The sequence below is a fragment of the Mucor velutinosus genome (assembly GCF_035048745.1).
Source record: "Mucor velutinosus strain NIH1002 chromosome Unknown tig00001561, whole genome shotgun sequence".
NCBI lineage: Eukaryota > Fungi > Mucoromycota > Mucoromycetes > Mucorales > Mucoraceae > Mucor > Mucor velutinosus.
The window spans coordinates 440,188-467,170 of NW_027041903.1; the positions used below are offsets into that span (position 1 = coordinate 440,188).

Sequence of the window (26,983 nt, forward strand, 5' to 3'; positions counted from 1 at the left end):
TCCAATCTTGGACAGAAAATTATAAGCTGACCTTGAATCAAAGTTGGCGGCGGCGTTGCTGCTGGCTGACCCAAATGCCTTTTGATGATGATAATGATGATGACAGTGATGATTGCGATGCTGATTAAATGAGGATCGTGAATTCAAAAGAACGTTTGCTCAGCTTAAATGCTATAATAAAGGTGTCCTTTGCAATGACAATCGATAAAAAAAAATCGCTGTAGGTCTTATACAAGTCCCGTATTTACGCATGACCAGCTCTATGCCGCCATCTCAAGAGCAACACCAGCGAATGGTATGACAATTCTACTTCCAGAAATGTGGTGTGCAAGCACTGCATAAAACTTGAGCTCTCTTTCGCATCGTCTCAATAATAGATTTCGTTTGATATCCGTGTATAAGCAAAGGGGGGATGCCTCATCCTGACTCTGATATAACCTCTCCTTTGCTATTGATTGATTATTTAAAATCCACTTGATATCCCTGATTTGAAATGTCTTTGGCGACAGCCCGTAGGATGGCGCCATCATTGAGTGTAGCGAGATCAATTGGTTAGTGTATACTTACGGAAGGAAAGAAAAGAGAACGCTATGGTGGATCACAGAGTATCAGAGGCACAAGCCGTTGTGTGCGCTATTTCTCTTGAGCACGATATATCATCAATACCACTCCCAAAATGAACATGAATTAGGACTTTATTGTTATAATGATGCTCTCCATCCAATTCGTTGATGTGATGGCCTTTAGTTATCAAAAGCTGCTTCGTGCATTGCATACTAATTTTAGTGGAATTTTCGGCCATGCGAGGCTTGGAAAGCAATACTAGAAAATCAGAGGCATCGGAGGATATACTTAACATTGCTTTATATCAATAATGCACTCCTTCGATCTGATTATATGCCACCTCGTAGATACTAAATGTCCTTTTGTAGTGCCAAAGCGATTTTGAGCTCCTCAAGCCTTTCCCATAAGGATCCTACTTTGGTGCACACAGGTGAGAGCATTGCCTGAAGATAAACAAGCTTTCAAGTGATTTATGGCGTATAAACTCGTTACGCCATAACAACAATGAGTATAATGGTCCAAGAAATGTTTGATAAACTGAATATCAACCTGTATTTTGAAACGATTTAAATAAGATGAATAAGGAGTACATTTGTATCATACGGGTAGGATGTGTGCTACTATTCGAGATACACAAGACAACAACACGGACCCCTTCTGTGTGTTAATCTTAACCTTGTTTTTCATGTGCTTTGGGTACGTACAACTGTGCGATGAAGATGACTATACTTAATTATCATTTCTTTCATGATTGTATGAATCTCAATCCTCAATGCAGTTGATAATCGTGTCTTTGGACTACTTTCAATGACATAACCAGAACTTATAGCGTCACGACTATTCATGCAATCCAAATTTAAACGCATGATGCAAAGCTACTATGAATGCTCTTCAAAATAAGGTGATTTATATAAGCAATGAATATGATCCTATCTTCAGATGCTGATGATCGATATAGCAGACTCAATAAATTCCGTGCTATTCACATGTTGTACTTGTTTAGCTACTTGTACAACTTGCGATTTAGTCATGACGATAAGTCCAATACTGCGAAATTACACAAATTACTCAATATTGCATACTTGGCTCAGTTGGGTTGTGTGGTTGGATTAGAGTTTGGGTTATTAGGGGCTGTCAGTTTCAGAGCATAATGAAAGTATTCATGTAAACGAACGACGGATAGGCAAGCTTGACCAGCACTCTATTGAGTATAGTCAATAAAAGCCGCATGTATCATAGCATCGAGATTGAGCCTTATTCATGTTTATAAATAAAAGACCATAAGTTAGCCTCATTCCCACACCAATGAAGCACATTTGAAGCTAATACAGCCGCAAATGAGTCGTTGCAAGCCTATCTTTGAGTGTCCCCTATTCTTGATCTCATTATGATATGGGTATATAAAAGAAAGCACCTGTATGCAACAGATGCATCTACATTTATATGTACAAATGAATGGTAAAATAAATGTGTGTACCACCGTCAAATTCTATAATAATGGAGTAAACCCTTTTTGAGCATATTGTACCTCCCTGCAAATATGGATCATGTATAAAATGATTAAAATAGCCATCATGATTTCCACTCTTTTTCTTCTTTTTTTTTTCCTTCTTTCTTTTTCTTGACAAAAAAAAAAAAAAAAACCAAAGCACTATCCACTCGATAATTATATACATCTAAGACCAACAACTAGACTAAAGAACATCTTGTTCTCCAAATACGATTAAAAAACACCCAAAAAAAAATTACAACCCATTCCACTCACTACAACACAACTACAACAGCACAACGCAAAATGACTGATTGCTTTAACCCTGAACCAATTATGCTCCGTAATCCTACTTCCTTAATAGAAGATGAAAAGGTAATTACAATGGAATAAAGAAAGAGAAAAACGTGGTCGTCGGTATGCAATACAGAGCTTACCGTAACACAAATATTTCTCAAATTCATTAAATGTGGATAATTGACTCGTGTGCTCATATGTTTATTATTAGGAATTGATTGAAATCACTCAGCATCTTGCTCCCGAGCAATTCCAATATGAATTCCCTCCCAAATCTCGAATCATGGCCATCGAAGCAGACGATATCGATCAAGAAGACTTTTCATTCTTTGATGAATGCTCGTTTACTTCAAATTCAACAGCGGCATACTCCAATATTCTCTATGAAGAAGACGACGAGCAAGAGGAATATTACAATGACTACCAGAATTCAGATCAATTGCTCGACCAGTATCTCGATTCATTCAAAAACTTAGACATGTCGTTTGTAGCAGACAACCAACTCTCGCCTCTTCAATTGCCCATCCAGGCAAACAGTAACAGCAGTAGCAGCAGCAGAATCCGTGAAGAGTCGTATGATTCTACTGGCACCATCGTCCTCTGCAAATCAGCCGGCTCTTCCTTCCAAGCTGCCCGCCCATCTTCCTTCCTGTCGTCTCATCATCACAAGCAATTCTTGGAGCGTGTAGCCGAGGAAGATAGAATCAATTGGGACAACAACTCGTTCACGTTTCCCGATTACTCCACCCCTCAATCTGAGAACGACAAAGGTAATATTTGACATTACCGCCTGCTAACACATGTACTCAATCTGTCTATTCTGTAGCTTATCGTAGCGTGCATCCTTACTACCGCAGTCGAATGAATTCAGAAGCTGACATGTTCTGTTGTCGTGATGACGATCTCGTCAGTCTGAGTGAAGACGACTCCAGCAACTACTCCAACAACTCCAAGGTGGTTGTTATGAAAATTAGCAAGTCCAATGTGTCTCCTCCTACGTTTATCCACTTTTCTCCATCTGCTGGCAGTTACATTAGCTCCGATGAAGGCTATGATGATGAAGATGATGTCCAAGACAACCACTGCAAGCCTATCGAGTCTGCCTCTGTATTCTTACCCTTGTCAGACCAAGAGCAAGAGTACATGATGCAATTTGATGATCATCGTCATTTGGCTGCTATTAAAATTCAATCTGTTTGGAGAGGTTACATTTTCCGTAAAAAGACCGCTTCTGCTCACCATCCATTGAAGGTATCACATCGAGTGCTTGCTGGTCTTGCACATGTCAATGACACCATTCATCGCCGCAACAACAAGCAGCTTCAAAGCCGTGTCTACATGCTCGAGAATCGTCTAAGCGAAGAGACTGCTATGCGCATGGCTTTCGAAAAGGCTATGGAGGACATGACCATTCTGATGGATCACCAGCATCAGGTGCTGCATCAACGTGTCGAGCAAGAAGTCAATATGAGACAAACGTACGAACGCAAGATGGAACAAGTCATGGCTCAAGTACAGCCTCTCGAATCTCGTCTTCGTCATGAATCCAAGGCAAGAGCTGATATGGAATCCATGATGTCTCGAGTTCTCGATCAACTCCACGAATTGAAGGTACACTCAAAAGAGGAAGCCGAGCGCAGAAAGTCTTTACAACGCAAATTCGACGCTGCAACCGAGGAAATTACCTGCTTGAAGCAGCAACAACGCCCAACAGTACGTCCTAGTAGTAGATCTACTTTAGGGGCTACTCCCACACAGCAATTGCGTTCAACATCTAGACTTTCGACCGCAAGCAAGAGTAACAGAGCATCTCCTATTCCTCCTCCCAAAACACCCACAGCAGATATCGGTGCTAGACGACCCTTGACCTCATCGACTACATCAAGATCTACGGTATCTCGATTATCTAGCCGCACAACAACCCCTTCAACACTACAAACTAGAAGAACTGTAGCAACTACAACAGCACCTTCTAAAAGAACTGTCATTAATAGAAAACCCTAAATATAACAACACCTCCCCTCTCTTGTATATGTATTCTTTATGGTTATGGATTAAAAAGGAAAACACCACTTTATAACTATTCCCATTATTACTACTACCTACTACTACTACTTACTACCTATTCACCACTATAATTTAATTAATTACAAAAAAACTCATACTACACACAACGCAACATTTAGAATCAAATAAAGTACATATTTCATAAAATTGATTGGTTCGAGTTAAGATCTTTTCTTGGTGATTTCGCTAACTACAACCGTAACTGTTATTTGACAACACCAATTAATTAGTTACATATCACTTAATTAAGTAGACCCAAAAAAAAACGTACCAACCACAAGCAGTAAAATGATGATCGAGCTGAATACAATACGAAATCTCCACAATATACCATGATGCGTTGCTGCCGAAGATTTGTCGACTATCACTGGCTCTTGGCTGTACAGTTCCAAATCATTGCCTTTTTCTCTGAATGTGGTTTTGGTGATCTGTATGTCATCCATCATTTGGAATATAACACGGTCGGTCTCTTTGACAGATTGCTTAGGTTCTCGGCTTCCGTAGTATGGTATAGTTGATGTAGAAATAGACGAGCTAGACGATGTGCTGCTATTATTAGCAACCGTTGTTGCATTTTCAATTTCTACTACAGCCACAATGGGTTCTTCTTTCTGTGCTGCTGTTGGTAAGTTATGAGTCATGTCTTTTGTGTGTTTGGCAGGGTTAAAGGAGGACAAGGCTCACAGTTCAGCATCATAGGAATTATAATGCACTGTCTTTTGTTGATTTGTTTGATACATCTATCGATACCAGGTTGATTTCAAAATTAAACCATCAATTAAAATTTGTCGCTTATCTATCGAGGTTTGTCTTTTTTTTTGACATTTTACTAAATATATAAAAGGGCTCTGGCGGCCACGAGGTTATCCAGTTACACATGCTCATCATTGGTGTATCACTCCATAAGGCACTTTTTACAGTGATCCTGCCACGTTGCGTTTTAGCTGCAGCAACTCTCCGATTTTCAGTTACCCCGCTTTAATACGATATCTCGGGAGGTCTTTTTTTGTTACGTTTGTCATACGTGGGATGGCAATGTAAATGGCATAATCCTAGTCAGCTAAAGGAGCTTATCTACCGTTATTATTCTCTGTTAAAGGTTCACAGTTAAAAACCGAATTTTTCATGCACTATTGTGTTCTAACCGGGATATAGCACATTGATGAAAAAAAAAAGGAGGTTGAGGCATATAATGTGATGCTTCTGCCCCAGTCGTTTAAAAGAAAGCACTTTGTATACATGGCATTTGTCTCTCTTTGCATCACACAACATGGAGCAAAATAAATCTAGTCATTTTGAGCACATTGAGGATCATGCAGTGATTCAGGACAAAAGGCTTCTAAAAAACGATACGAGTCTGTCTGATGCCACATTTCTATCAACCTCGTCATCTGCGACTAACGTAGCTATACAAGAAAAAGAAGGAATTGTCGTCATTGAAGAGAAAACAAGTACAGCAGCATGGATCGAGACAATAGTATGTATAGGTGTGAGTACAAGCTGTGCTTTTATGTGGACTACCGGCGCAAGTGCTCCCAATGTTATGTCTCAATGGATGAATGTATCTCTCAGTCAGATTAATTGGCTATCGAATGCTTCTGCTATTTGCAACACGGTATTTTCCCTGTTCACTGCTTGGGCCTACGAGAGGATCGGTATCAAAACATCTGTAATAGCTGACATGGCTTGATGTGTTTAATTATTCACTAATACTTTATCTTGTAGATCATACTATGCGCTGTCTTTAATACTATAGGATGCTGGATAAGGTGTATTGCCATTGTACTCCCTGTTGAAAAAAGATATCCACTAATGATGATGGGGCAATTTATCGCTAGTATTTTTGGGCCTTTAATCTACAATCTGGCGGCCAAGTTTGTTGCCGTATGGTTTGCACCGAAAGATCGTGGTATTGCAAATACAGTTTTGTCGGTACAAGCTGGCATGGCACTTGCTCCCCTTTTACTGCCCATGCTGGCACCCACCATTCAAGACGTACCTAAAATGGTAAAAAGATATCGCTCATACGCATGCATTTATATACTAAATTTATGCAATCATTGCAGCTCATCATTGTAGCTAGCATATCAACTGCATTTACATTGCCAACATTCTTTATACCCAGTAAGCCCAAAGTGCCTCCATCTACCACTGCTACACTGGAAAGAACGCCATTCTGGCAAGGTGTAAAAGAAGTTGTTACCAATATGCAATTCTGGTGGATTGCTATTATCACTTCTGTGTCTATGGGTATGGTGTTCTCTGTTTCTGTACTAATTATCGAAGCAATCTCGCCTCTTGGATACACCGAACAACAAGCCGGACTCTGCGCTGCTTTGATTGTATTCAGCGGTTGCTTTGGTGGTGGCAAGTACATGAGCTACTCATCAAATACTTGACACTCATAATCTATGTACTTTGGTAGGCATGACTGGCTACTGGCTAGGAAAGTCCAGTCAGCACTTTATGCTCATCAAAATGTTCACCCCTATGGTAGTCTTTTCATATGTAGCCTTTATCTTTTTATGTAAGTATTTTAGTTCTATAGACTATCTACATGCATTGAAGTAGGCCTATATTTAGTGAAACCCGACGCATTCTCGGTTGTGATTATTGCCTGCATTATCAACGGCTTTTGCTCGTATGCATTGTTTCCAGTCTACTTGGAGGTTGCCAGCGAAAGTAAGTATTTAATTGCAGGTAAATCAATGAGATGAAAAGTATTCACATCCATGGCTTCCATACAGTTACCTATCCTGTGTCTGAAAGTATTAGCTCATGTGTACTGTGGACTCTCTGTTCATTGGCTATGGTGATCTTTTCACTAGTGATTGACGCACTTCGTGCAGGTCCAGATGCTTCACCTCCTAATAATATGAACACATCTATGATTGTCGTGGCAGGTATCATGTTTGTTGGAAATCTACCCTGTATATGGATCAAGGGTGATTTGAAGCGATCGAAAGTTGATAATGAAAATAGCAAGCAATTGGTGCTTATTGCTTAGCTCTGGCAGATGTCCACCTGCCTATCCCCTTTAAAAGATGACTAATTCAGATAATTAATATTCTAATAAAGATTCTACTTTTTACAACGGAAAAAAGAGGCAAAGATCCATCTGCGCTATAGACTTAATTCACTTTTAGGCTTTCATTTGTAATTCACATAAACAGGCTTTGCTGCTCATATAATTATTGTTGCAGAAGCTGTCTATCTTGCGATTTCTCTCGGCCGGTTTGAACATGAAATTTGCAATAATCTTTATACCAAACCCGTCCATTACAAGTAAGAGCGAGCGATAGATCAGTGGATCAGTATATGAGGTGTTGGAAAACTTGTATTTGAAACCGCTTACTGATATATTGCTTCTCTCCGGTAAGGCGAAGGTTTAAAGCTATTCAGGGCATTTTACCAAAACGGAGGAACAGCGTTTCTAAGCTCTATACTAATGCTAAAGACTTGATATTAGGACCGTTATATGCCCACGGTGGCATACAAGCATGCATCCTAGGCTACATTCACTTTCTCCTCAAGCCACCTTTTACAGTGTAGCAGCTTAGATGATGTTTATTGTATCACATCACATCTATGTTTACAAGTCCAGTCAATTGTGTGTGCACAGGTGCCTCAGGAACTACAATACATTCAATCTCCCTAATGTCAAGATATCGAAATCCACCTACACTACATGAAACATATCGACTTAGGTGGCCTCTCAACAAGCTATACCAACAATCCATAAGGCCCCAGTGGCCTGATATTTATATACCATCTCAACGTAGTAGTCATTGACCAGGGATCTACCATATTTAAGCAAGCTAGATGCCCTGTAATAAAGAAGCTTTTTGCTTTCGTTTTAGATACAATTGACAACTGATTATTATCATCGACTTATTATTACGAATTCATCATTGATCCTCATTCAATCTTGGAATAACTTCATAATATAGTCAGTTCTAATTGTATTTCCTCTGTCTATATTTCGTTATTCTAAACAGTTAATTTTGAATAGATGCTGCTAGTAAAACTTTTTAAATTACTATATGAATGTGAGATGTATGTGTAGTGAAATTTGTAGAGGGTACATTTTTTGACTAGGACATGTTTAATGTGAGGTTATGGAAAGTGATGCCAATGAGTAATGACGGAAGATGTTCCAAATGACCGATTTTCAAAGGGTCATATCTCTGAATTTTACTAAGTGAACGAGAGCTTCAAACCTAATAGCTTCTGTTTCTTTTTCAATTTTCTATACGATGGTATGGTTATTATAGATAAATAAAATAAAAAATGAATATCCCCTGCTTGTAGCTCATAAAATATATGATTTTGAGCAAATTTATGAAGGGAACGTATATCTGGTACTTGAAACCCTTATATTATAATGAATATAATGTAGAGCTATCGAATGATCTTTGTTTTGTGCGAATCCAGTGAGTATTTGTCGAGATATAGTCAAAAAAGAGTATCATGCAAAATCATGGATTTTTCTTCAAAATCTGCCTGTGATAGCAAGCAAAAAATTTGGTGACGATTTTTTGGTCAGGACAAGAGTTTCAATATTTTATAATAGAGTTATGCCAGAGCTTCAAGCAATAGCTCATTCGATAGGAAATTTTTTAGTCTACAATGTTTAGTAATGTTTAACGAAATGTTTTGATGACAGATACTGATTCATCTTTAGAAAACAGTCAAAAAATTGCAAAAACAATCGTACCAAATATCAGGTAAACAATGTACACCAGAGAATTGATATAGATACCATTGTATTTTCCTTTGAATTCTCTGCAAGTTTCATATAAGTTTGAAGGGGTGGTTACTATCAAGAAACGCGTAATTTTAAAGTCGATAGGTTTCGGAATCCCATGGATCATCATTCAGAACATTAGATATTGAAGCTCCGTTGGCCTTCCGCATGTGTACGCCTCACAAGTGTACATTTGACCAAGCATTTTAAAAATCGGAGCGTACGAAAAGGGCTTTATTAACTTGTTGGTTTCAAGTTATCAATAGATACCTGACATGGTGAAGAATCTTGTTGTTAAGACTAGACAACTGTAGCTTGCTTTGTTCAGGAATAATAGTTTTCCATTTAGAGTGTGCATATTCGCCCGCTTAAAAATAGCACCTTCAATGTAGTTTATCTAGCACGTTGTTGTAACAGTCGTGTTTATTCATGTTTAAGATAGTTAAAAACACTGCTGCTGAATTGAGTGAGTCCAGTTAACTTCTGGAAACCTTAACCATCATTATACGCGGTATACTGCGGTGAAGTCTACTATAATACCTCTGGTGCATTTGTTATTTCGAGCACAGCACATGGCTATTGTAATGCCTTTGCAATGAAACCGGGTTATAATATTTCACGAAAGAAAACAAAAGTAGCTTAGGGTAATAGAAAAACAATAAGAATCAACTGTATTTTTAATAGGACGACTCTAAATTCTTCTAGAATTTAGTGTATTTATACAATTGAAGACTTGCTGTTAGGATTAGTCATAACAGGGAACAAGTGTTGCTATTGCAATATCTGGTAAATGTTGTTGATGCTCTGATACAAAGTGCAAAACAATGCAAGAATGCTGGCCATAACAGTTTATTTCAATAACTTTGATGAGCTATTATCTTTATATAATCCATGTGACCTTAACCACCCTTTAAGATCTAAAGTTTGCTATCGAATGGTCGGCAGTATTTCTATCTAAAACACTGTGCAACAACTATGGCTACTGAGCATATTATAGTAGTTGACATATTTGATTATGTTGTTTTTGAGTTCCTTCACTTGGATAAAGAGAGCATCATCACAACGTATGGCGACTCAATCATCCTTAGTGTGGTTGAATGTACTGCGAGTAATAATGGTGAATAGCTCCCACAATGCGCGAGAGGAAGATGTATCTTTACTATATATTTTTGAAAGATTTTTTATGTATGGTACATTTGAATGCTGCTTTAATTTAAGATTCAAGTAGCTTGGGCTCTATTGATTGATATTTGGTGGTTTTCAACTCATAATTATTTCCCTTCAAGCGGCTACTTTATTACACTCTCATTGATCGTCATCGGATATGATACAATCCACTGACGTTGTAGATCATTTTATAGTGGTGTCTCACACATGTTCCTTTTTATTATTATTTTTATCATATTATTACTTCATTATATTTATTGATCTCAAAATAAAATATCATGCGTGTACCACAAAAACTTTGGTTGTAAACAAAGAAAGAAAGAATAGACATCGAAGGACGCTTCGTAATTCTCACCCACTGAATATCCAAACTGATTTAAGTTTTGCACTATTAGGCTGCCTGCTGTGTTGTTGGTATACGCATGGTTTTTGGAATTGAATTAACGTTGTCAACAAAGTCAAAATTGAAGGCACCAGTAAATGTAACATTGCTTTGAAGGCAAGGCAGCATATCAATAGCGAATACATTATTAATACCAATTTTTCAGTACACATTTTTGGTATATATAAAACTAGACGATCTATCTCGCTATGCTCGATGTCAGCGTCGCCTTATGGACTCTTGCCAAAGACATTTTAAACCAGATATAATAAAATTTTGGTATATCAAGTAGATTTTAAACAATTTATTATTAGTTAGTAAAAAAAAATAATAATAATAAGGTTATATTAGAACCTCCAGGCGGAGGAGAGGAGGTATCTGCCTCAGCATCCTTTTTGCTTACACTGATATCAAACAAAGCCTATTATTGGGACAATGTGAAAGAAAATTCAAATTTTCTGCAGCATTTATACATCACAATCGCCATTTTCTGATAGTAGAATTGCCATATCATTCGCTGCTGCTGATACTCTTAATAGGATGGCAACATAAAGCTGGTCATAAGTAAATACAGGACTTGTGTAAGATCTACAGCGACTTTTTTGAAATATTGTCATTGAAAAGACACCTTCATGAGGCAGACCTGCCCCGAAAAAGGTATTTACGCTAAGCAATTATTCTTTCAACTCCATAATACTCATTTAATCAGCATTGCAATCATCATTGTCATCAACAGAAAGGCATTAGGTCAACTAGCAGCAATGCCGCCGCCAAATAGATTAAAACTCAGATTATTTTTTACTGTTCAGTATTGGACAGATATTGTCCTTTTTCGATTTCTTTAATCTATTTTATGAATTTCGACTATATAAATTGTATTGATTACCCTCTGCTTCCTAATACACTCTTGGAGTACTTTTCAAGGCGCTTCCAATGATGCCAAGTAAAATAGATGTTTTGAATAAACTTATTGAGTAGTTTCAGAAAATAGGAAATAAGGTTTTTGCCCAAAAAGTCAAAATTTTGCATATAAAGTCCTCATAAAAGTGGTTTCAGAAATTGCTTTGGATCGAGCGAAACATTTTGATTTGATATATACCATAGTAAAGTCTTCATTTTCGAGGTGAAAAATACGATCGTTTGATTTTCGGTGAAAACCATGAGGGGTACCTCATGCTTTTTGGTCGATATTTGGCCATGTTTTTTTGGTCCCCAAAAAGTTGAGCAAAGGTATCAGGAAGTTACTACTACTCAAATACAATTGTTTGGCGTCATTCCAATGACTCATAAAGGTCTATATGTCAAGATATGAAGGATTGAACGCGGTTAAATTTGGTTATGTATTGCTGTATAGAGTTTATTTACACGGCATAAATCACATCTTTGGTAGCTGCACTTTACTGGAAAGGCAGTTCTGTAGCTTGAGCAATTTTTAATTCGAACAGGAGGCGTATTGATATTGACAAAGCTGTTTCATGCAAATTTTGATGCACTATGTTGCTAGTAAGCTTATTAACAATGGAAATGAAAAACCGAATTTGCTGCTTGAATACTATGGTCTTGCACCTTCACTTCGCTACGGTAAAACTGCTAGGTCAATGTTACCAAATGTTGGGTTAGATGCGTTATGTTCTTGGTGGATGGGCTTAGCACCTCCTCCAAACCCTCTCCCCAATGCCGGCTTCATTCACCTTGTATGGTACTTAATTTTTTAAATTTTTGAAAGGATATGATTTGTCTGTCCACTTTTTTTTTCATAGTTTTTCAGTATATATACCAGAGACTAGCCGATCTATCTCGCTACGCTCGTATACCAGAGATAGGTTCACCCTTTAGCTTAAAATTAATGAGCTTTCTGTGAGCCGCTAAAGTGAACCCCAGTAATATGTGCAGCATTCCTTTAAATACGCAAGGCTTATATTTTCTAGTGCCAATTGTATAATATGAATGATTTGACTTCATCTTGCATGAGAGGTATACTTGAGGCCCAATTCGCGTTACCAATTTGAGTTCGCCGTTTGTTTGATGATCATTATATGTTATTATTACTACATTATCAAATATTTCACAAATGCCGTGCATGATGTGATTAATAATGAGTCAGTAATCAAATGGTCATGATGCTTAGATATCCGTTCATTAACCATCTAAGATTACATGAAGGGTATCGCGAGTCAATAATAGACTGCTGGTAAATGGAATCAAATTTAATGCAAACAGAGAACACTGAACTGAGATTGTATTAAGTTCCTAGACCTGGTATTAGACGCTATTTTTTTTCCACTTTCACTTATACTACATTTACATAAATCAGAAGGATGACAGAACTCGATCCGCAAGTATTTTTCACTGATGCTCGAAATATATTAGATGCTCATGTAGGATTTTTAATGTGTGTTAAAAGAAGCTATATATTAATCGAGGTTCCATCGTGTAGCATGACAGACGAGAAAGAATTATAAAAATGTCGAGGTATGATGATGTTATGCTAGCTTACAGGTCATATACTAAGCTTTAGTTGATACAGGGACATTACAGCACTTAGTAAAAAGATGATATTCGCATTGCACAGGTATGTAGAAACGCGCTCTGATGACAATCAAGACTGACACTAAAACTGAACCATTTCTAGAGCTATTCAGGCAAACAGCAGCAATCCCAATTACAAAGAAGCCGACCAACGCCAGAAAGAAATTATTGCTTTGTTCAGAAAGCTAGCAGGAGATATACAAGGGCTACATTACCATAGGTAACCTTTCCCCAAGCTGTGCTGGATACAGAGGCTGACTAGATATCATAGATACTCCAGAAGCTTCTCGGGTGGATTCGAAGAATTTGTAGGATTTCATTGACGTACCGACATGAGAACACAGCATTGACTATTATTGCTGTATAGATTGAGGCGATCGCATTCTATCACTTTCTGATCCACAAGACGGTTATTACAAAGGAGCAAGTGGATGGCTATTTTAAAGACGAACAAGGACAAATGGTAGAGGCAATCACTTGTAGAACATTGAGGAGTTGAGCTAACTGGATTGTAAACTAATTTAGTGGGTTCCTGTCAAGACAGAGGATTATGTATGTAGCAGAGCCTTTATCGAGTATTTTTTTTTTACCAACACAAACTAACAAGCTGAATAGATTTTAGGTTTGGCGGATTTTACTGGTGAGCTGATGAGGTACGCTATTCACGTAGTGTCTACGGGTAAATATGATCAGGCCATGGTTATTTGTAAGCTTTTAAGGAAAATTGACCTGGGTTAGTGCATATTTCGATGGGAATTCGGTTTAATGACTAATGAGTAAAACAGACTTTGACATAATTGCAACATCCTATATGCCGCAATTGAGCAAGAAGCTAGGAGCTTTGAAAGGAAGTATTCGAAAAGTAGAACAAGGTATATACTATATCTGATTATATGCAAACATGACGCTAACAATGAAATTATAGCCTGCTATACTTTCCAGATCAGAGGTAGCGAATATCCAAAAGAAATGTACCTAACAATCATCAAAAATCACCAAGACCAATATGAACAAGAGCAGAATTCTTAACGCGGCTTTACATGTATACATTAAACATTTATGTAATTGAGAAAATAATAGCTGAAATAAAATACAAAAAATGAATACAGCGCAAGCTTGATGAAGGGGGGGATAAATATGTACACATTTTGTCTAATGCATCTTCTCCATAGCTTCGGCTTCAGCCTCAATAACAGGAGGGGCAATCTTGTCCTCCATTTGATATCCAGCGGCATCTTGATCTGCCATCTTCTTGAGACGAGCCTCTTCATCAATAACATCGTAGTGTCTAAAGACAAAGTAGTAGATGATACCAGTGATGAAAGCAGCTACTGCAACACCGGCGTACAAGTAGGTCATATTGGGGTCATGAGCAGTGGGAGAAATGGCAAGAGAGAGCAAAGCAGCAACACAATTGGGCCACAATGAAAGAGCAGAAACCAAAGACTTCATTGATTTGGGAGCATGAGTATATGCGTATTCCTAAATGATTTCAATGATTAGACGAAATGCCGAGCATTGTTGTATTTGATGATTGCTTACCATGGATGTGATAGAAGCAAAGATTTCAGAGAAAGCAATCAAAACGTAGCATGGGATTTGAAGGAAAACGCTAACATTGGATTGCTTGCCACCGGATGAGATGAACAATTCATCAATGTAGATATAATGTTGAACAACAGAAGCATAGACCATAGCAGCAGCACCGAGGAAGAAACCAACAGTGATACGCTTTTGACTGGCGAAATTGATCTTGTACTTGCGCAACATGGGGTAGAAGAAACCATCGGTGATAGGAATAAAGATGATAAGAGCAATGGGATCAAAGTTGTTCATGATATCATTGGGAAGACCAGCAGGCTTGTTCATGACACCAGCTTGAGAGAGCAGGTTGTTGGACAATTGGTTATAAGACACCCAATAGATGGACAAAGGAATGAAAATCTTACAGGCCATGATGGCTTGCTTCAATTCATCAACAAACGTATCAGTCCATTGCACCTTTTCGCGAGTCTCAGGTGACCATTCACTGACAGCGGGGATGTTGGATTCGCTCTTTGCGAAATCCATGATATCTTTTGATCTCTTGCGAGCTTCCTTGTTCTCGGGTAACTTGGCTTGCTTTGTAGCAAACTTGACGACTCTCCATGCCTTGAGAATGACAGAATCAGTAGCAGCAGGCTTGTAGTACAACTTTGAACCAGCAACGAAGACAAGAATGGCTACAGCAAACATACATGTGGGCAACAAAAATGCGGCATAGAAGCCAACATTCAATTCCAAAAGGGGACAAATAACGCCACCCTAAAATCAATTCAGTCGATGTTCATTTCCGGAAGAATGGCATGAATACTTACAAGCAAAGATCCAACATTGATTGCCCTGTAATCACATTGAAAAATAAAAAGGTTAGCTGCCGATTCCGAATATCACACATGGGGAAATCTCTTACCAGTAGAACCTAATAGAGTAAATAAAAAGTAGATTATCAAAATGAAACGGAGAAACGATTAGGTTTTACGATCTGTAAAGAGGTTTGTTGCACATGAACTTTACCAATTGTACAAGTGTTGAATACTGAGGTCATAATCGACCATGACGAGCTCACCAGACTTAAGTTCCTTGACATAGTTTTCGGTTTTTCTGTATTGATCTGCGCAAAGGGGAGAGACGATACCCTTGATACCACCAGTACCAACTATGGACATTTGAGATCAGTAAATGCTGAAAATTTTTTAAGGTTAAACATCTTACAGCCAATGACAACAAGAGCGACGACGTAACCTGGGAAACCTGCTCCGCTTGCCAAGGAGGAGGGAATGGAGGTGGTTGTGAGAATTAACCAGCCAACCATATACACAATGGAGAAAATGATAATTGTCCAATAACGACCAATGTAACCATCTAAAATTCCACGGATAAAGTTTTAGTGGACAAGCTCCCTACTTTAACAAAGCAATATTGCCACTTACCAGCAACAATGGCACCCAACATGGGCGTAAAGTAACAGAAAAAGGTAAAGAAATTTTGCAAGGCAGTGGCAGTGGATTGACCACGATTCAATTCACCTGCGGGATCATCTCCGGGGCCGTTCTATTAAGAGCAATCCAGAAAAAAAAAGCACACGTACATCAGTTTCATATGTCACAATAAAGTGGGATGTTGCAATAAGCAATCAACACTTACCTGAACATAATTTTGGAAAGGTGTCGAACCACCATAGTAGGCAAATCTAAAAACATCGCAAGAAATGATCGTGAGAAATATATTCTACCTTTTATAGACAAAAATAGCCAAGAACAGAAAGTGAAAAGCTTTCTTGTAGAACAGTAGCGATCTTGATTACCTTTCACTAATGTAGCATTTCAAATGTTAGCTACTGTCATTCATACTATTAGATGCTCATCTTACCAAAATTCATTGACGAGAATGAAGCAGGCAGCGAGAGGAATGCCTTCAGCTACTCGACGCAAATTGGCAGTGTTTTCGTATGCGTTTTGGACGGCATCATCTTCATATTCGACTTCTGTTGTGACATCAAAGTTTGCCTCAAACTTTTTATCATCCTCTTTAAGAACTGACATTTTCTAGGGGGGAGAAAGAAGAAAGAAAAGAGAATAAAGACCCGAGAATATAAAAGTGCCTTTATATGTAATTTATTAAAGGCTATGATTGGAAATCGAGTACAGAAATTTCTTTGTAAGGTTGGATCAAAAAATACAAATGTGCGGAATTAGCCAGCCAGCATGGCTTGCTTCTCTTTGGCTGGTTTGGCGGCTATTCAAGGCAGAGCAAAAATTAGGATTTTACGGTTACATCAGGTAATATAGAAAATAGGTCTTACTTTGCGTATCTTCAGTTTTAGACGATGGTATATGTGTTGGGACGTCCGGTATCTGATCGGGAACCGCCTGAGGTAGTTTATTACTGGGTACACTGGGTAACTCTGCACTCAACTGTATAAAACTGATTAGCTTGATTTGTGCTATATTCCCTTTTTTAAACGAGTTATTCACCTCTTGTTCTCGGAGATCATCCAACTCCTTCATAATCTCTTCTTCATCCTCAGCGCTTATTAATCCACTCAACAATTCATCAATTTCCTGCCGCATAACCATGAGTTTAACACATCAAATGACCCTTTTTTTGCTCTTACATTTTGATAAGCAATTGCATCAGCTGTATCGTCCATCAATTTCTCAACTGCTTCCACTGATGTTTCCTTGTGAATCTCGTTCAATACATCATTGCCATGCTTCAAGCCCTCCAAAATTTGCTTCTCAACCAGTGCATATTCAATAGAATGTGTCTAGAATCTTCTTTAGTACGAGAGCGCTTTACATTGCAGTCGCTCCTCACCAATTCCTCCAAGTTCATCAATTGCTGATCGGTCTTCTCTAATAGTTGAACCTGATATTTCTTCTTTTTCAATGCTAAGAGTGCCTTTTGCTTATTGCCTTGCTGAAGGGCCAACTTGGCTGCTTCCACTTCTTTCTCGATGACCACATTTAACTATGATTTCTCGTCGTGAGACACATGCATTTGATGTGGAGTGCGTTTCATTACATTTTTCTGGTATCTCTTGAGTTTGTCTCGTTGAACCTTTAAATCTAACACTGCTCTATCTTGCGAAGTAACCTTGTTCTTTGACGCGCCTGCTCCCATCTTCTCTAGTTGGTTTCAATAATAGATGAAAAAGAAGAAATATTCAACCCTGCAGAGCTCAAGGCTGTTCCAGTTCAGGTCACATTATCATTTGGGGGGAATTGACGACGGCCAATCACCTCAGATTTGTTATGCTCCTCATCTCGCAAGTGTTCCTTGATATTCAACTTGCCATCAGCTAGCAGAATACCTATAATTATTTGACAAGCGGCGCGAATTGCGTGCTAAAGAATGCACAACAAGATCCAAAGCTCACATATTTTACCATTATGCTCCATACGGACGAGACGGTTTGACCCAAACTCACTCAGTGCTCAACCAAATGTTCCTTTATGCGAGCCTTAAAGTGATATTGTTTATTAAAAGAATATTAAGCAGTGTCGACTAAAGCAAAACGAGAAGCACTGCGATCAAAGAGACTAGACTTCAAGTCAAGGTCTTGTAAGTAAGGATGTTGTGGTGCAACTTCTCTTAATTGACTAAATGCCCCATGTTAGTAATCTGCCCACAAAAACCAGCATGTCTAATGCTTTACCTGACATAGCGGTTGACAATCTCTTGAGACTTTGCTGTCAAAGTAGCGCAGGCAATCATATTGATGAGTGTATCTGGATTATCAGAGTCCTACATATTTACCGTTAGCTTTCTCGAATAAAGCATCTTACTTGATTGATACACTTGCCTTATTTTGAGCCTCCAACAATAAACTTTCGGCTTCGGGATATCTGCCTAATGCAAGATTGGCAGCAGCTTGTCCATTCAACACCTTGACAGTCTGAGCTGTATTTGACTGTCCAAATTCCTCGTAAATGTAGAAAGCTTCTTGATACTTTTCACCACCCTATACATCCATGATTAGTATTCGCTTTTACGATAGCCCTCTTCTTCTATATCTTTACCACGCGAAGGTCAACCCAAGCTTCCATCATTTGCAATAGTAAAGCGTCTTCAGCCCAAGCCTTGACGCTGGCAACTTCATTTCTAGCTAAATCCAAGCGATCTAATTGAAGGTAAATCTGCACGGCCAAGGCAGAGCTGGTCCAAAGGTACGATTTAATATTCATCCTGGATCTCCCCCATCTGCAAACCTACCATTCCAATTTCTTTTGACGAGAGTGAAGGGTTCTCAAAGCATCTTCAAAATGGCCAGTTTGCACCAAGATGGTGGCAAGAGTCACTTGAACTACAGCGTTGATACGGTTGGCACCTTCTTCGAGAAGAGTGTTGGCTTTTACAACATAATCCTCTGCATTAGCAGTGCTGTTCTTTTGCTTGTCTGCCATGTACTCTGCCAACAGTTTGATGGCCTTCAAAGAAGCCTCGTCATTGGAGCCAATATCGTTGATAACCAAGTTGTATTTGCCTTGAGCGACATATGAACGGTACAAAAGTGTTTGGGCTTCCAATTTGGCTTCGGTTGAAAAGAGCCCATTGTTGGAACTAACTTCGTTGATTACTGTTTGGTAGTTTCCAACAGTGAAAAGATTACGGAGACCAAATAAAACTGATTCTTCATCCATGGTTGATACGTTGGTTGGTTCAAAACTACAGTGAAAGAGGGGAAAAGATGTGTTGAATTTAGTTTTGCAACGTGTCGACCTCAATGGGGATTTCGTTGCTGAGTTTTGAAACTGCAAATTGAGGATGGTAGATCAACTCACATTGGAGTCACTGCTCTGGCATTTACATTATGCATGGAAGCTCAATGAGTGCTAGAATTCGGGTGTATTAGACCATTTGAGACACTTATTCATCATTATTACAAGCAAATGCCTATAGGCTAAATATGGCCTGTTTATACAAATCAAGCCGTGTCATATGAGACGACGATGTGGGCATGCTGTAGCGCCAGGGAGCAACTGTAACTCGCAAGGGGCTTGCCCTATACGTTGTCCAAATTTAACCTTTTTGCCATTACAGTTGAAAACAAATGCAAAGTAATGTTTCATACAATAATAGGGAAAAAGGTTTAAAATAGAATCCACAACGAATTCACAAAAGATCATTTGATCCACGCAGTCAAAATTCGTCTATAAAATGTCAATCTTTACAGCTTCTTCATGGTTCTTTCGTCAACTCTCTTATACAAAATGAAGTTTCTCTACTTTCTCCTGATTGCTCTTATCTGCGCCCTTGTACATGCTCAAGATGGTGATAGCTTTGAAATTGTTTTTTATAAGCAACCTAATTACAAGAATGAAAACGGCGTCATTGCTGGATCCGTCTCTCCTGGTGGTAGTGCTGGATCTCGTAGAGGAAACCTGACTGTTGCCTCTTTTAAGGCACCCACTTGGTTGCAAGTTACCTTGTTTGAAGACATTGACTTTGGAGGCAAATCTCATGTCTACAAGGGCCCTCAAAAGAAGATTTCTCCCCCTGTTACTCTTCGTAGCGTCAAATGGAAACATTTGTAATGCTTAAATCTTGCGGACGTGCGCAGCTATTTACTTGAATAGAAGCACATTCACCTTTGAATAAACTTATACACATTTGAAATGAATTTGTATCACATTCTTTCCTGCCAATGATGAGAGCCACCAGCCCAAAATAGATCTACATGATCTAGGCCCTTTTGATTGATATTATGTTTGTATACACAATCTTGTCTCTGCGCCACAGTACATGGGAAATCATAAAACTATTTTTAATCGCAAATAAACTTGATGCTATTCTCCATGCTTTCATCGCATGGAAGTCCACATCATCTGGTGTTGCAAGTTGGCAAGAAATGTTGGATTTTACTTTTAGACTGGCAGTGTCAGTGGATCAAGTCAATTTTGCAGTGGTTAGTATGCATTGTTGATGATCTTACCATAGCTTAAATTGATGAGGGCCTCGATTTCGCATGGGTACGCGTGTTATGTTGGTATATTTGTGTGCGAAAAGCGCAAATACTGCCAAGTCATTGGGACACTCCAAACGGGAAAAGTAGAGTCAATTCTTAAAAGTAGATACAGGCGCCTTCAGATGCGCAATATTACTTTTGCACAATCGATCATACCTGGTTTGAATGAAGGTTCGTGTTTATGTACATAGTTGACTGAAGCGATCTGACCTGCTTTGTACTATTGCTTTCAAAGTGCAAATCAAGATCAATTGCTTTCTAGGCGAACAACCTTACGATCCCTATCCTGTGATACGTGCCAAGTTTATTTGAGCTATATAGAACTATCATGACCTCACACGGAAAGGTGGAATATACTTGATTTTGGCATGAACAGGGAAAGCATGTATAAAATATGTCATTACTTTGCAATAGCTGCTGCTCTTTTTCATTTAGAATGTGTTACGAAATCCCAATTAATATACAAGCTGATTGTGTTGCACTTTGCTTAGAAAGGATCATTGAGTGGGTTCTTGCTGTATAGCTTGCGGCACGCAATTGTTCCACTGATCCACTGACGGACTCTTTTGATACTGTCTGCCTTGGCCTATTGTGTTTATGTATTAGCTGTTCAAACCAAGCAATGGCTGATCATTCACTTACAAACTCGTACTCTTTTTCACTCATTATGTTGCTCAGCAAATCCTTTTGGTGCAACTCGACGTGTGCTTTTATAAGTCTCTTTACATGCAGCATTCTTTCAGTTTCCTGTTCAGGTGGCACATTGAGCTTATACACGGTACATGAAGGGTCACAGAACGGGCATTCCCATAATTCGCCTTGTCCTGAAGGGCAGAATACCTTGACCTGAATCAAATTGCGTGAGTTTGCACCAATTCATGCATGTACCCGAGATACCATTTGGCAGCTATAATTTTTACTTCTTCAATTGTGTTTCTGTTTGTAGTTTGGTTGACGAGCTTGGAAATCATTTTTTTTTTGCAAGCGAGAAGAAAGAGAAAGAAGACGAGAAAATAAAATTAAGGCTTTTACAATGTTATTGTGTTTGACAAGTCAGTAATTTGATACTAATCATCGTGCCCAAGTAGAGCAGTAACTACACATGTGGTGCACTTGGCTCGGAATAAATGCGTTTAAAAGAGAAAAAAAAAAACCATCTGCTTAAACGTTTGTACGGCTTGCGTAGTCCCATTGCCGCCTTGTGTCCTACTTGATATTGCCTTGACATGAAGAATAACCACAATCGACGGTGCTACCCCACAGTCGGATCGAAAAATCACGTAGCTGGCTGAAAAAAAGCCGAGCTTATTAAATGCAGTGCAAAAAATCAATAGATGTTTATTGTACAAGACGGTGTATTGGAGTTAGTACTTAATGCTTGCTATATCCTGCACTAGAAGGTACAAAAAAGCCAGCATGTAGATGACATATTGTACTTGTCGAATCAGCAATGATTAAAACGGTGTTTGCTCATGTACAATTGGCTTCTTACTTGGATAGTAGTGTATAGACTTCTCTGTTCGGGTTCAAGGACAGTTTGTATGATATATTGCATTTGACGGATCTGTACGTTTGTTTTATATGGTGTATCTGCTGCGAAATGCTTGTTTTGATGCACATCTTTGCTTTGGCCTTCTTATCGTTTTTAGTAAATGTCTCTGAGAGATGGACAGCAGCCATGATAAGATGATAATGTAAAGAGGAGGGCCTCACGCCCATTAACACACCACTCTTTATAAGAGATATATGTTTGTTTAGGAGATTACACTTATCAAATAATGCTCCCTTAAGCGCCATGTACCCAACATTCGCTCCTTTATGATTTCATTTTATTACATTTAAAAATCTCTTAAAATCATGACTACAGAATCCATTCTTGATTTAGCAACTTCTAGTCGCTCAATGATCTTATCCATATTTGCAATTTCCTTCTTTTCGCCCTCTCCAAGTAGATCCGGATTCTCCAACACATCTTTTCTGAGGGTTTTATCAATGAGACGCTTGCGAATACTAAGCTCGAATTCTTTGCGTTGTTGCAGGTTGCAGATGGCACGATAGGCATCCACCAATAGCTCTTCATAGCACTTTTCCAGTGGAACATACCACAGGTGGAAGCATCTACCAGGCGCACGATCAGCAGATCTAGGGATTTCCTGAATCTCAACAAAGCCCTTTGTCTTTAGCAATGCTAGTTTTTCTCGAGTGTCTTTAGGGGGTAACATGGCTAATTTCTGAACTTGAGATTCATCTAGTTTACCACGTTCAATGAGGATTCTAAGAATACGACACGTAGCAACGCCATAACGCTCACGGACAAGCCCTTCCACAACTCTTCTCTTCATTGTATGGCGCAATTTTGCAAAATTAACAGCGTACTGACTAGCACCTCGCTCATCTTTTGACTTTACAAAGCCTGCAGTGTCTGTTTTCAGTAAGGTAATGTAACCGCGCACTGTCTCCTGCAAACTAGGGGCTCTTTTAGGGTCAAGAGGGTCCTTTGGTAAGCTGATGTCTCCTCGAGTTGCAATGTCGCTTTTAGCAACAAAGTTGGCGATATGAATTGGGGTTGCAGATGCTATATCATATTCAATATGAGTGTCATGCAACTAAACATGGGCGCACAGCAGCACATTATACACTTACGAGAATCGTCTTCCTTTAAAGAATACATCTTGTCTTTGCCGTATTCTAAAAATGCCTTGACAATCTCACCCGCTGTGCGATTAATGCGCTCTGTTGCAAAGTCAACAATGGATTCGTTTCTAAACACCATGTTGAATTTATCATAGTTGACAGCAAAGAATATCTTCTCGTCCACCTCTTCCGCATTCAAATCTTCAAGATCATCGTTTCCTCCGTATTCATCGATGGCAGCACGTTTGCGTTGATATTCGAGCGGATCCAATGCTTTACGCTTCATACCGACGATCTCAACTGAACTGTACTCTGCATCGATTTGTGCTTTGACGTTGGTTTTCACTTGCTGGAGCTCTTTAGCTGTCATAATGGTGTATTTCTCTGTCTCCTTTTCGGCTGCTGCTAGGTAACGATCCATGGTAGAACGGCTGTGTTCTGGCATTACTGCTTTGATATAGTGAGTGGACACCAGTTTAGTGAATGCCTGTACATGTTTGTCTATTTCTAATGATACAATATGTTAGATCAAAGTCGAGTGGGTGCTATCTATGCATTTACTTGAATATTTGCCGTGCTCATCCAGCCACTTTCTAACAGCTGTCAATGTCATGCGTCCATTAGTAAATAAGAGCTTGCAAATTGTCGTGGCCTACAGAACAACAAGATAGTTAGTGTTTCCAGAGCGTTTTAAACACATCGAGTCTGGTATACCTCATGTCCAAAACGATCCTCGACATCTCGAAGTATAGAGCCCATACGCAGGCGCATCATGATTCTCTCGGCATCGGTGGTATAATAAGTAGGCTCGTTTTTGCCTTCAGGTGATTCTGAAAAGAAGGTGATGCCATGTTGAATAAGCACAACAAGACACTCTCGAACTTGTTTAGCTGGTAGACCGGTGAATCGAACCAAGTCTGAAAGTGTCAATCGACCTTTCAAGAGCATCTGACGGCCCACTTTCTACATACACACATACACATCTTTAGCGCTTGGAATTCTACTGTCTTCAAAGTTACTTACTGATACAAATGGACCAAAATCCTCAATCAAAATTTCTTTACATAAGCGAGATTCAGAGGACATGTTGGGTTGATAGTCTCGCTTAATTGAGAAGTATAAACTGCTTCGAAACAAGTAATGCTTCTGATTTTTTGAACAAAAAATTGAGGCTTGGAAGGATGCACGCTGTGACCCTTTTTTAGACTTGACAAGAAGGTGATCCAACACTTTCTACAGTTGCTCCAAACTGTTATGAAGCTTGGTATCCTGCCAGCAATATGTTGTTGCCATGCAGTGCGTCTTGAATTCTTGAATTGATTGACTTGCTCAAAATCTTTCAGTGAGCAACGCTGTAAAGCATTATACAAGTTCCCATCAACGGAATGTGGGACGTAAAATCTCGACGCTCTGTAGATTTTTTTAGACAAAATAGCTGCTATTATGATATACAAGTGTTTACGCTTCGGATGGTTCTCTACTTTCGCTTCGCTTCTGTGAGAGCCAGCCTAGACAGCGGCAGCTCGCGCTATCAATTTCCCTTGCGCAGCTTAACAAAATACCGCTACTTTCATCTTAATCCTCCACTTACGCATGAAAACCTTTCATGTTACCTGTGTATCTGATTCTTATCTGATGCTATACATCCATATACACGTAGCTATTACATATACGGGTAAGCAGCATATTGGTATTTTCCCTTTTCGGTCCTCAGTGTCCCTGATACAGCAAAATCTGAGTGCATTTGAGCCGTGTTTTCTCGTGTTAGAAGTTGTTTTAGACCGCTAGAATAGCACCAAGCAATTGCTCTCATCTGGCAGTTACTTTCTGACACCTTTGCTCAACTTTTTGAGGACCAAAAAAAACATGATCAAAATTCGACCAAAAAGCATGAGGTACCCCTCATGATTTTCATCGAAAATCAAACGATTGCGTTTTTCACCTTGAAAATGGAGACTTTTACTATGGTATATCTTGAATCAAAATGTTTCTATCGATCCAAAGCAACCTCGGAAATTATCTTTGTGGGACTTTGATATGTAAAATTTCAACATTTTGGCCAGAAACCTCTTTTCATGTTTTCATAAATCATTTGATAAGTTTATTCAAATCATCTATTTTACTTAGTACTATCGGATGCACCTTGAAAAGTACTCCAGGAAAGCTTAAGGAAGCATGGGGTGATCATCATATTTTATATAGTCAAATCTTAAAGAAAAAGTCTAATCGAGTCGAAAACCATTAGAATTTGGCCAATCTGGAGTAGACTAAGAGTCGGAATTGAGATTAATTTTGGCGGCTGACCGGCTGGCAAACTCAATGCCTTTTCCATCATCAAGGCAATACAGTAATATAATAATACTAGCCAATCTATCTCGCTACGCTTAATGTCGGCGCCGCCCTGTGGACTCTCGCCAAAAACATTTTAAATCAGATATTATAATATTTTGGTATATCAAATAGATTTTAAACAATTTATTATTAGTAAGAAAAAAAGAAAGGTTATATCAGAGCCAGGAGGAGGAGAGGAGGTATCTCCCTCAGCATCCTTTTAGCTTACACTGATATCAAACGAAGCCTATTATTGGGACAATGCTAAAGAAAATTCAAATTTTATGCAGCATTTGTACATCACAATCGCCATTTTCTGATAATAGAACTGCCATATCATTCACTGCTGCTGATGCTCTTAATAAGATGATGACATAAAGCTGGTCATAAGTATATACAGGGTTTGTATAAGATCTACAGCGACTTTTTTGAGATATTGTCATTGCAAAAGACACCTTCATGAGGCAAACCTCCCCAAAAAAGGTATTTAAGCTAAGCAATTATTCTTTCAACTCCATGATACTCATTTAATCAGCATTGCAATCATCATTGTCATCAGCAGAAAGGCATTTAGGTCAGCCAGCAGCAAGCTGCCACCAAAATTGATTCAAATTCAGCTGTTTAAGATTGGACAGATTCCGTTTATTTTCGACTTCTTTAATCTATTATGGGATATCCGACTATATAAATTGTGATAATTACCCTACGCTTCCTAATATATGTCCCTGGCGGTAGGGCGAAGTGGCAGAAACTCCCGTATGCCAACGGGAGGATCCCGGTTCAAATCCTGGTGAACGCAAGTTGTTTGATTTTTTTGGCGTAGTACTGATGTCCTCGTTTGGTGTTTTGTGCTCTTATCCATTATCTATATTTTGACGATTTCCGCAAGACTGTATTGGCTCTAGGTGTCGCACCTTATTAGTAGTAGATTTCTTTCCCAACTTAATTCAAAAAATATCTTATTCCCCTTCTTTGCAGACATTGGGTCCACCAACAGTCTTTTCTATCCCTCAGCATGACATTTAAAGGACTTTAAATAAAACCTGGAGCTCGACTCCCCTACAAAAAAAAAAAAACGCTTCCTAATATATTCTTGAAGTACTTTTCAAGGCGCTTCCAGTGGTGCTAACTGTAATAAGTATTTTGACTGAAATTATTGAGCAATTTAATAAAGTTTGAAATAAGGTTTTTGGCGAAAATAGCCATATTTTGCATATGAAAACCTCATAAAAGTGGTTTCAGGGGTTGCTTTGAATCGATAGAAAC

The 26,983-nt window shown here is 38.8% G+C and overlaps 10 protein-coding genes across 10 annotated transcripts; 4 read left to right on the forward strand and 6 right to left on the reverse strand.

The window, feature by feature from the left end:
• Positions 1 to 2,359: 2,359 nt before the first annotated feature.
• On the forward strand, positions 2,360 to 4,354 carry ATC70_008280 (uncharacterized protein; the record flags this gene model as incomplete). Its single annotated transcript, XM_064827531.1, has 3 exons — positions 2,360 to 2,428; positions 2,562 to 3,120; positions 3,177 to 4,354. 3 exons carry the CDS (start codon positions 2,360 to 2,362, stop codon positions 4,352 to 4,354), a joined length of 1,806 nt encoding a protein of 601 aa, XP_064686815.1.
• Positions 4,355 to 4,578: 224 nt separating this feature from the next.
• Positions 4,579 to 5,058, reverse strand: ATC70_008281 (uncharacterized protein; the record flags this gene model as incomplete). Its single annotated transcript, XM_064827532.1, has 2 exons — positions 4,579 to 4,619; positions 4,689 to 5,058. 2 exons carry the CDS (start codon positions 5,056 to 5,058, stop codon positions 4,579 to 4,581), a joined length of 411 nt encoding a protein of 136 aa, XP_064686816.1.
• A 1,171-nt stretch (positions 5,059 to 6,229) lies between these two features.
• ATC70_008282 (uncharacterized protein) lies at positions 6,230 to 7,424 on the forward strand (the record flags this gene model as incomplete). Its single annotated transcript, XM_064827533.1, has 5 exons — positions 6,230 to 6,424; positions 6,484 to 6,784; positions 6,843 to 6,944; positions 7,001 to 7,099; positions 7,165 to 7,424. The coding sequence occupies 5 exons, from the start codon at positions 6,230 to 6,232 to the stop codon at positions 7,422 to 7,424; spliced, it is 957 nt and encodes a 318-aa protein (XP_064686817.1).
• A 5,753-nt stretch (positions 7,425 to 13,177) lies between these two features.
• ATC70_008283 (uncharacterized protein) lies at positions 13,178 to 14,271 on the forward strand (the record flags this gene model as incomplete). The annotated part of the gene is made up of 9 exons (XM_064827534.1): positions 13,178 to 13,185; positions 13,241 to 13,285; positions 13,346 to 13,462; positions 13,514 to 13,550; positions 13,610 to 13,705; positions 13,768 to 13,794; positions 13,858 to 13,975; positions 14,028 to 14,114; positions 14,168 to 14,271. 9 exons carry the CDS (start codon positions 13,178 to 13,180, stop codon positions 14,269 to 14,271), a joined length of 639 nt encoding a protein of 212 aa, XP_064686818.1.
• A 123-nt stretch (positions 14,272 to 14,394) lies between these two features.
• On the reverse strand, positions 14,395 to 16,826 carry ATC70_008284 (uncharacterized protein; the record flags this gene model as incomplete). Its single annotated transcript, XM_064827535.1, has 9 exons — positions 14,395 to 14,724; positions 14,785 to 15,546; positions 15,600 to 15,624; positions 15,799 to 15,940; positions 15,997 to 16,146; positions 16,215 to 16,335; positions 16,429 to 16,474; positions 16,589 to 16,594; positions 16,654 to 16,826. The coding sequence occupies 9 exons, from the start codon at positions 16,824 to 16,826 to the stop codon at positions 14,395 to 14,397; spliced, it is 1,755 nt and encodes a 584-aa protein (XP_064686819.1).
• Positions 16,827 to 16,975: 149 nt separating this feature from the next.
• On the reverse strand, positions 16,976 to 17,907 carry ATC70_008285 (uncharacterized protein; the record flags this gene model as incomplete). Its single annotated transcript, XM_064827536.1, has 6 exons — positions 16,976 to 17,019; positions 17,087 to 17,198; positions 17,259 to 17,345; positions 17,399 to 17,551; positions 17,602 to 17,754; positions 17,809 to 17,907. 6 exons carry the CDS (start codon positions 17,905 to 17,907, stop codon positions 16,976 to 16,978), a joined length of 648 nt encoding a protein of 215 aa, XP_064686820.1.
• A 370-nt stretch (positions 17,908 to 18,277) lies between these two features.
• On the reverse strand, positions 18,278 to 19,427 carry ATC70_008286 (uncharacterized protein; the record flags this gene model as incomplete). The annotated part of the gene is made up of 5 exons (XM_064827537.1): positions 18,278 to 18,386; positions 18,443 to 18,531; positions 18,590 to 18,748; positions 18,807 to 18,942; positions 19,000 to 19,427. The coding sequence occupies 5 exons, from the start codon at positions 19,425 to 19,427 to the stop codon at positions 18,278 to 18,280; spliced, it is 921 nt and encodes a 306-aa protein (XP_064686821.1).
• A 570-nt stretch (positions 19,428 to 19,997) lies between these two features.
• ATC70_008287 (uncharacterized protein) lies at positions 19,998 to 20,321 on the forward strand (the record flags this gene model as incomplete). The annotated part of the gene is made up of 1 exon (XM_064827538.1): positions 19,998 to 20,321. The coding sequence occupies one exon, from the start codon at positions 19,998 to 20,000 to the stop codon at positions 20,319 to 20,321; it is 324 nt and encodes a 107-aa protein (XP_064686822.1).
• Positions 20,322 to 21,239: 918 nt separating this feature from the next.
• On the reverse strand, positions 21,240 to 21,723 carry ATC70_008288 (uncharacterized protein; the record flags this gene model as incomplete). Its single annotated transcript, XM_064827539.1, has 3 exons — positions 21,240 to 21,338; positions 21,395 to 21,598; positions 21,673 to 21,723. The coding sequence occupies 3 exons, from the start codon at positions 21,721 to 21,723 to the stop codon at positions 21,240 to 21,242; spliced, it is 354 nt and encodes a 117-aa protein (XP_064686823.1).
• Positions 21,724 to 22,590: 867 nt separating this feature from the next.
• On the reverse strand, positions 22,591 to 24,472 carry SIP3 (SNF1-interacting protein; the record flags this gene model as incomplete). Its single annotated transcript, XM_064827540.1, has 5 exons — positions 22,591 to 23,327; positions 23,396 to 23,893; positions 23,948 to 24,038; positions 24,101 to 24,349; positions 24,410 to 24,472. 5 exons carry the CDS (start codon positions 24,470 to 24,472, stop codon positions 22,591 to 22,593), a joined length of 1,638 nt encoding a protein of 545 aa, XP_064686824.1.
• Positions 24,473 to 26,983: the final 2,511 nt, after the last annotated feature.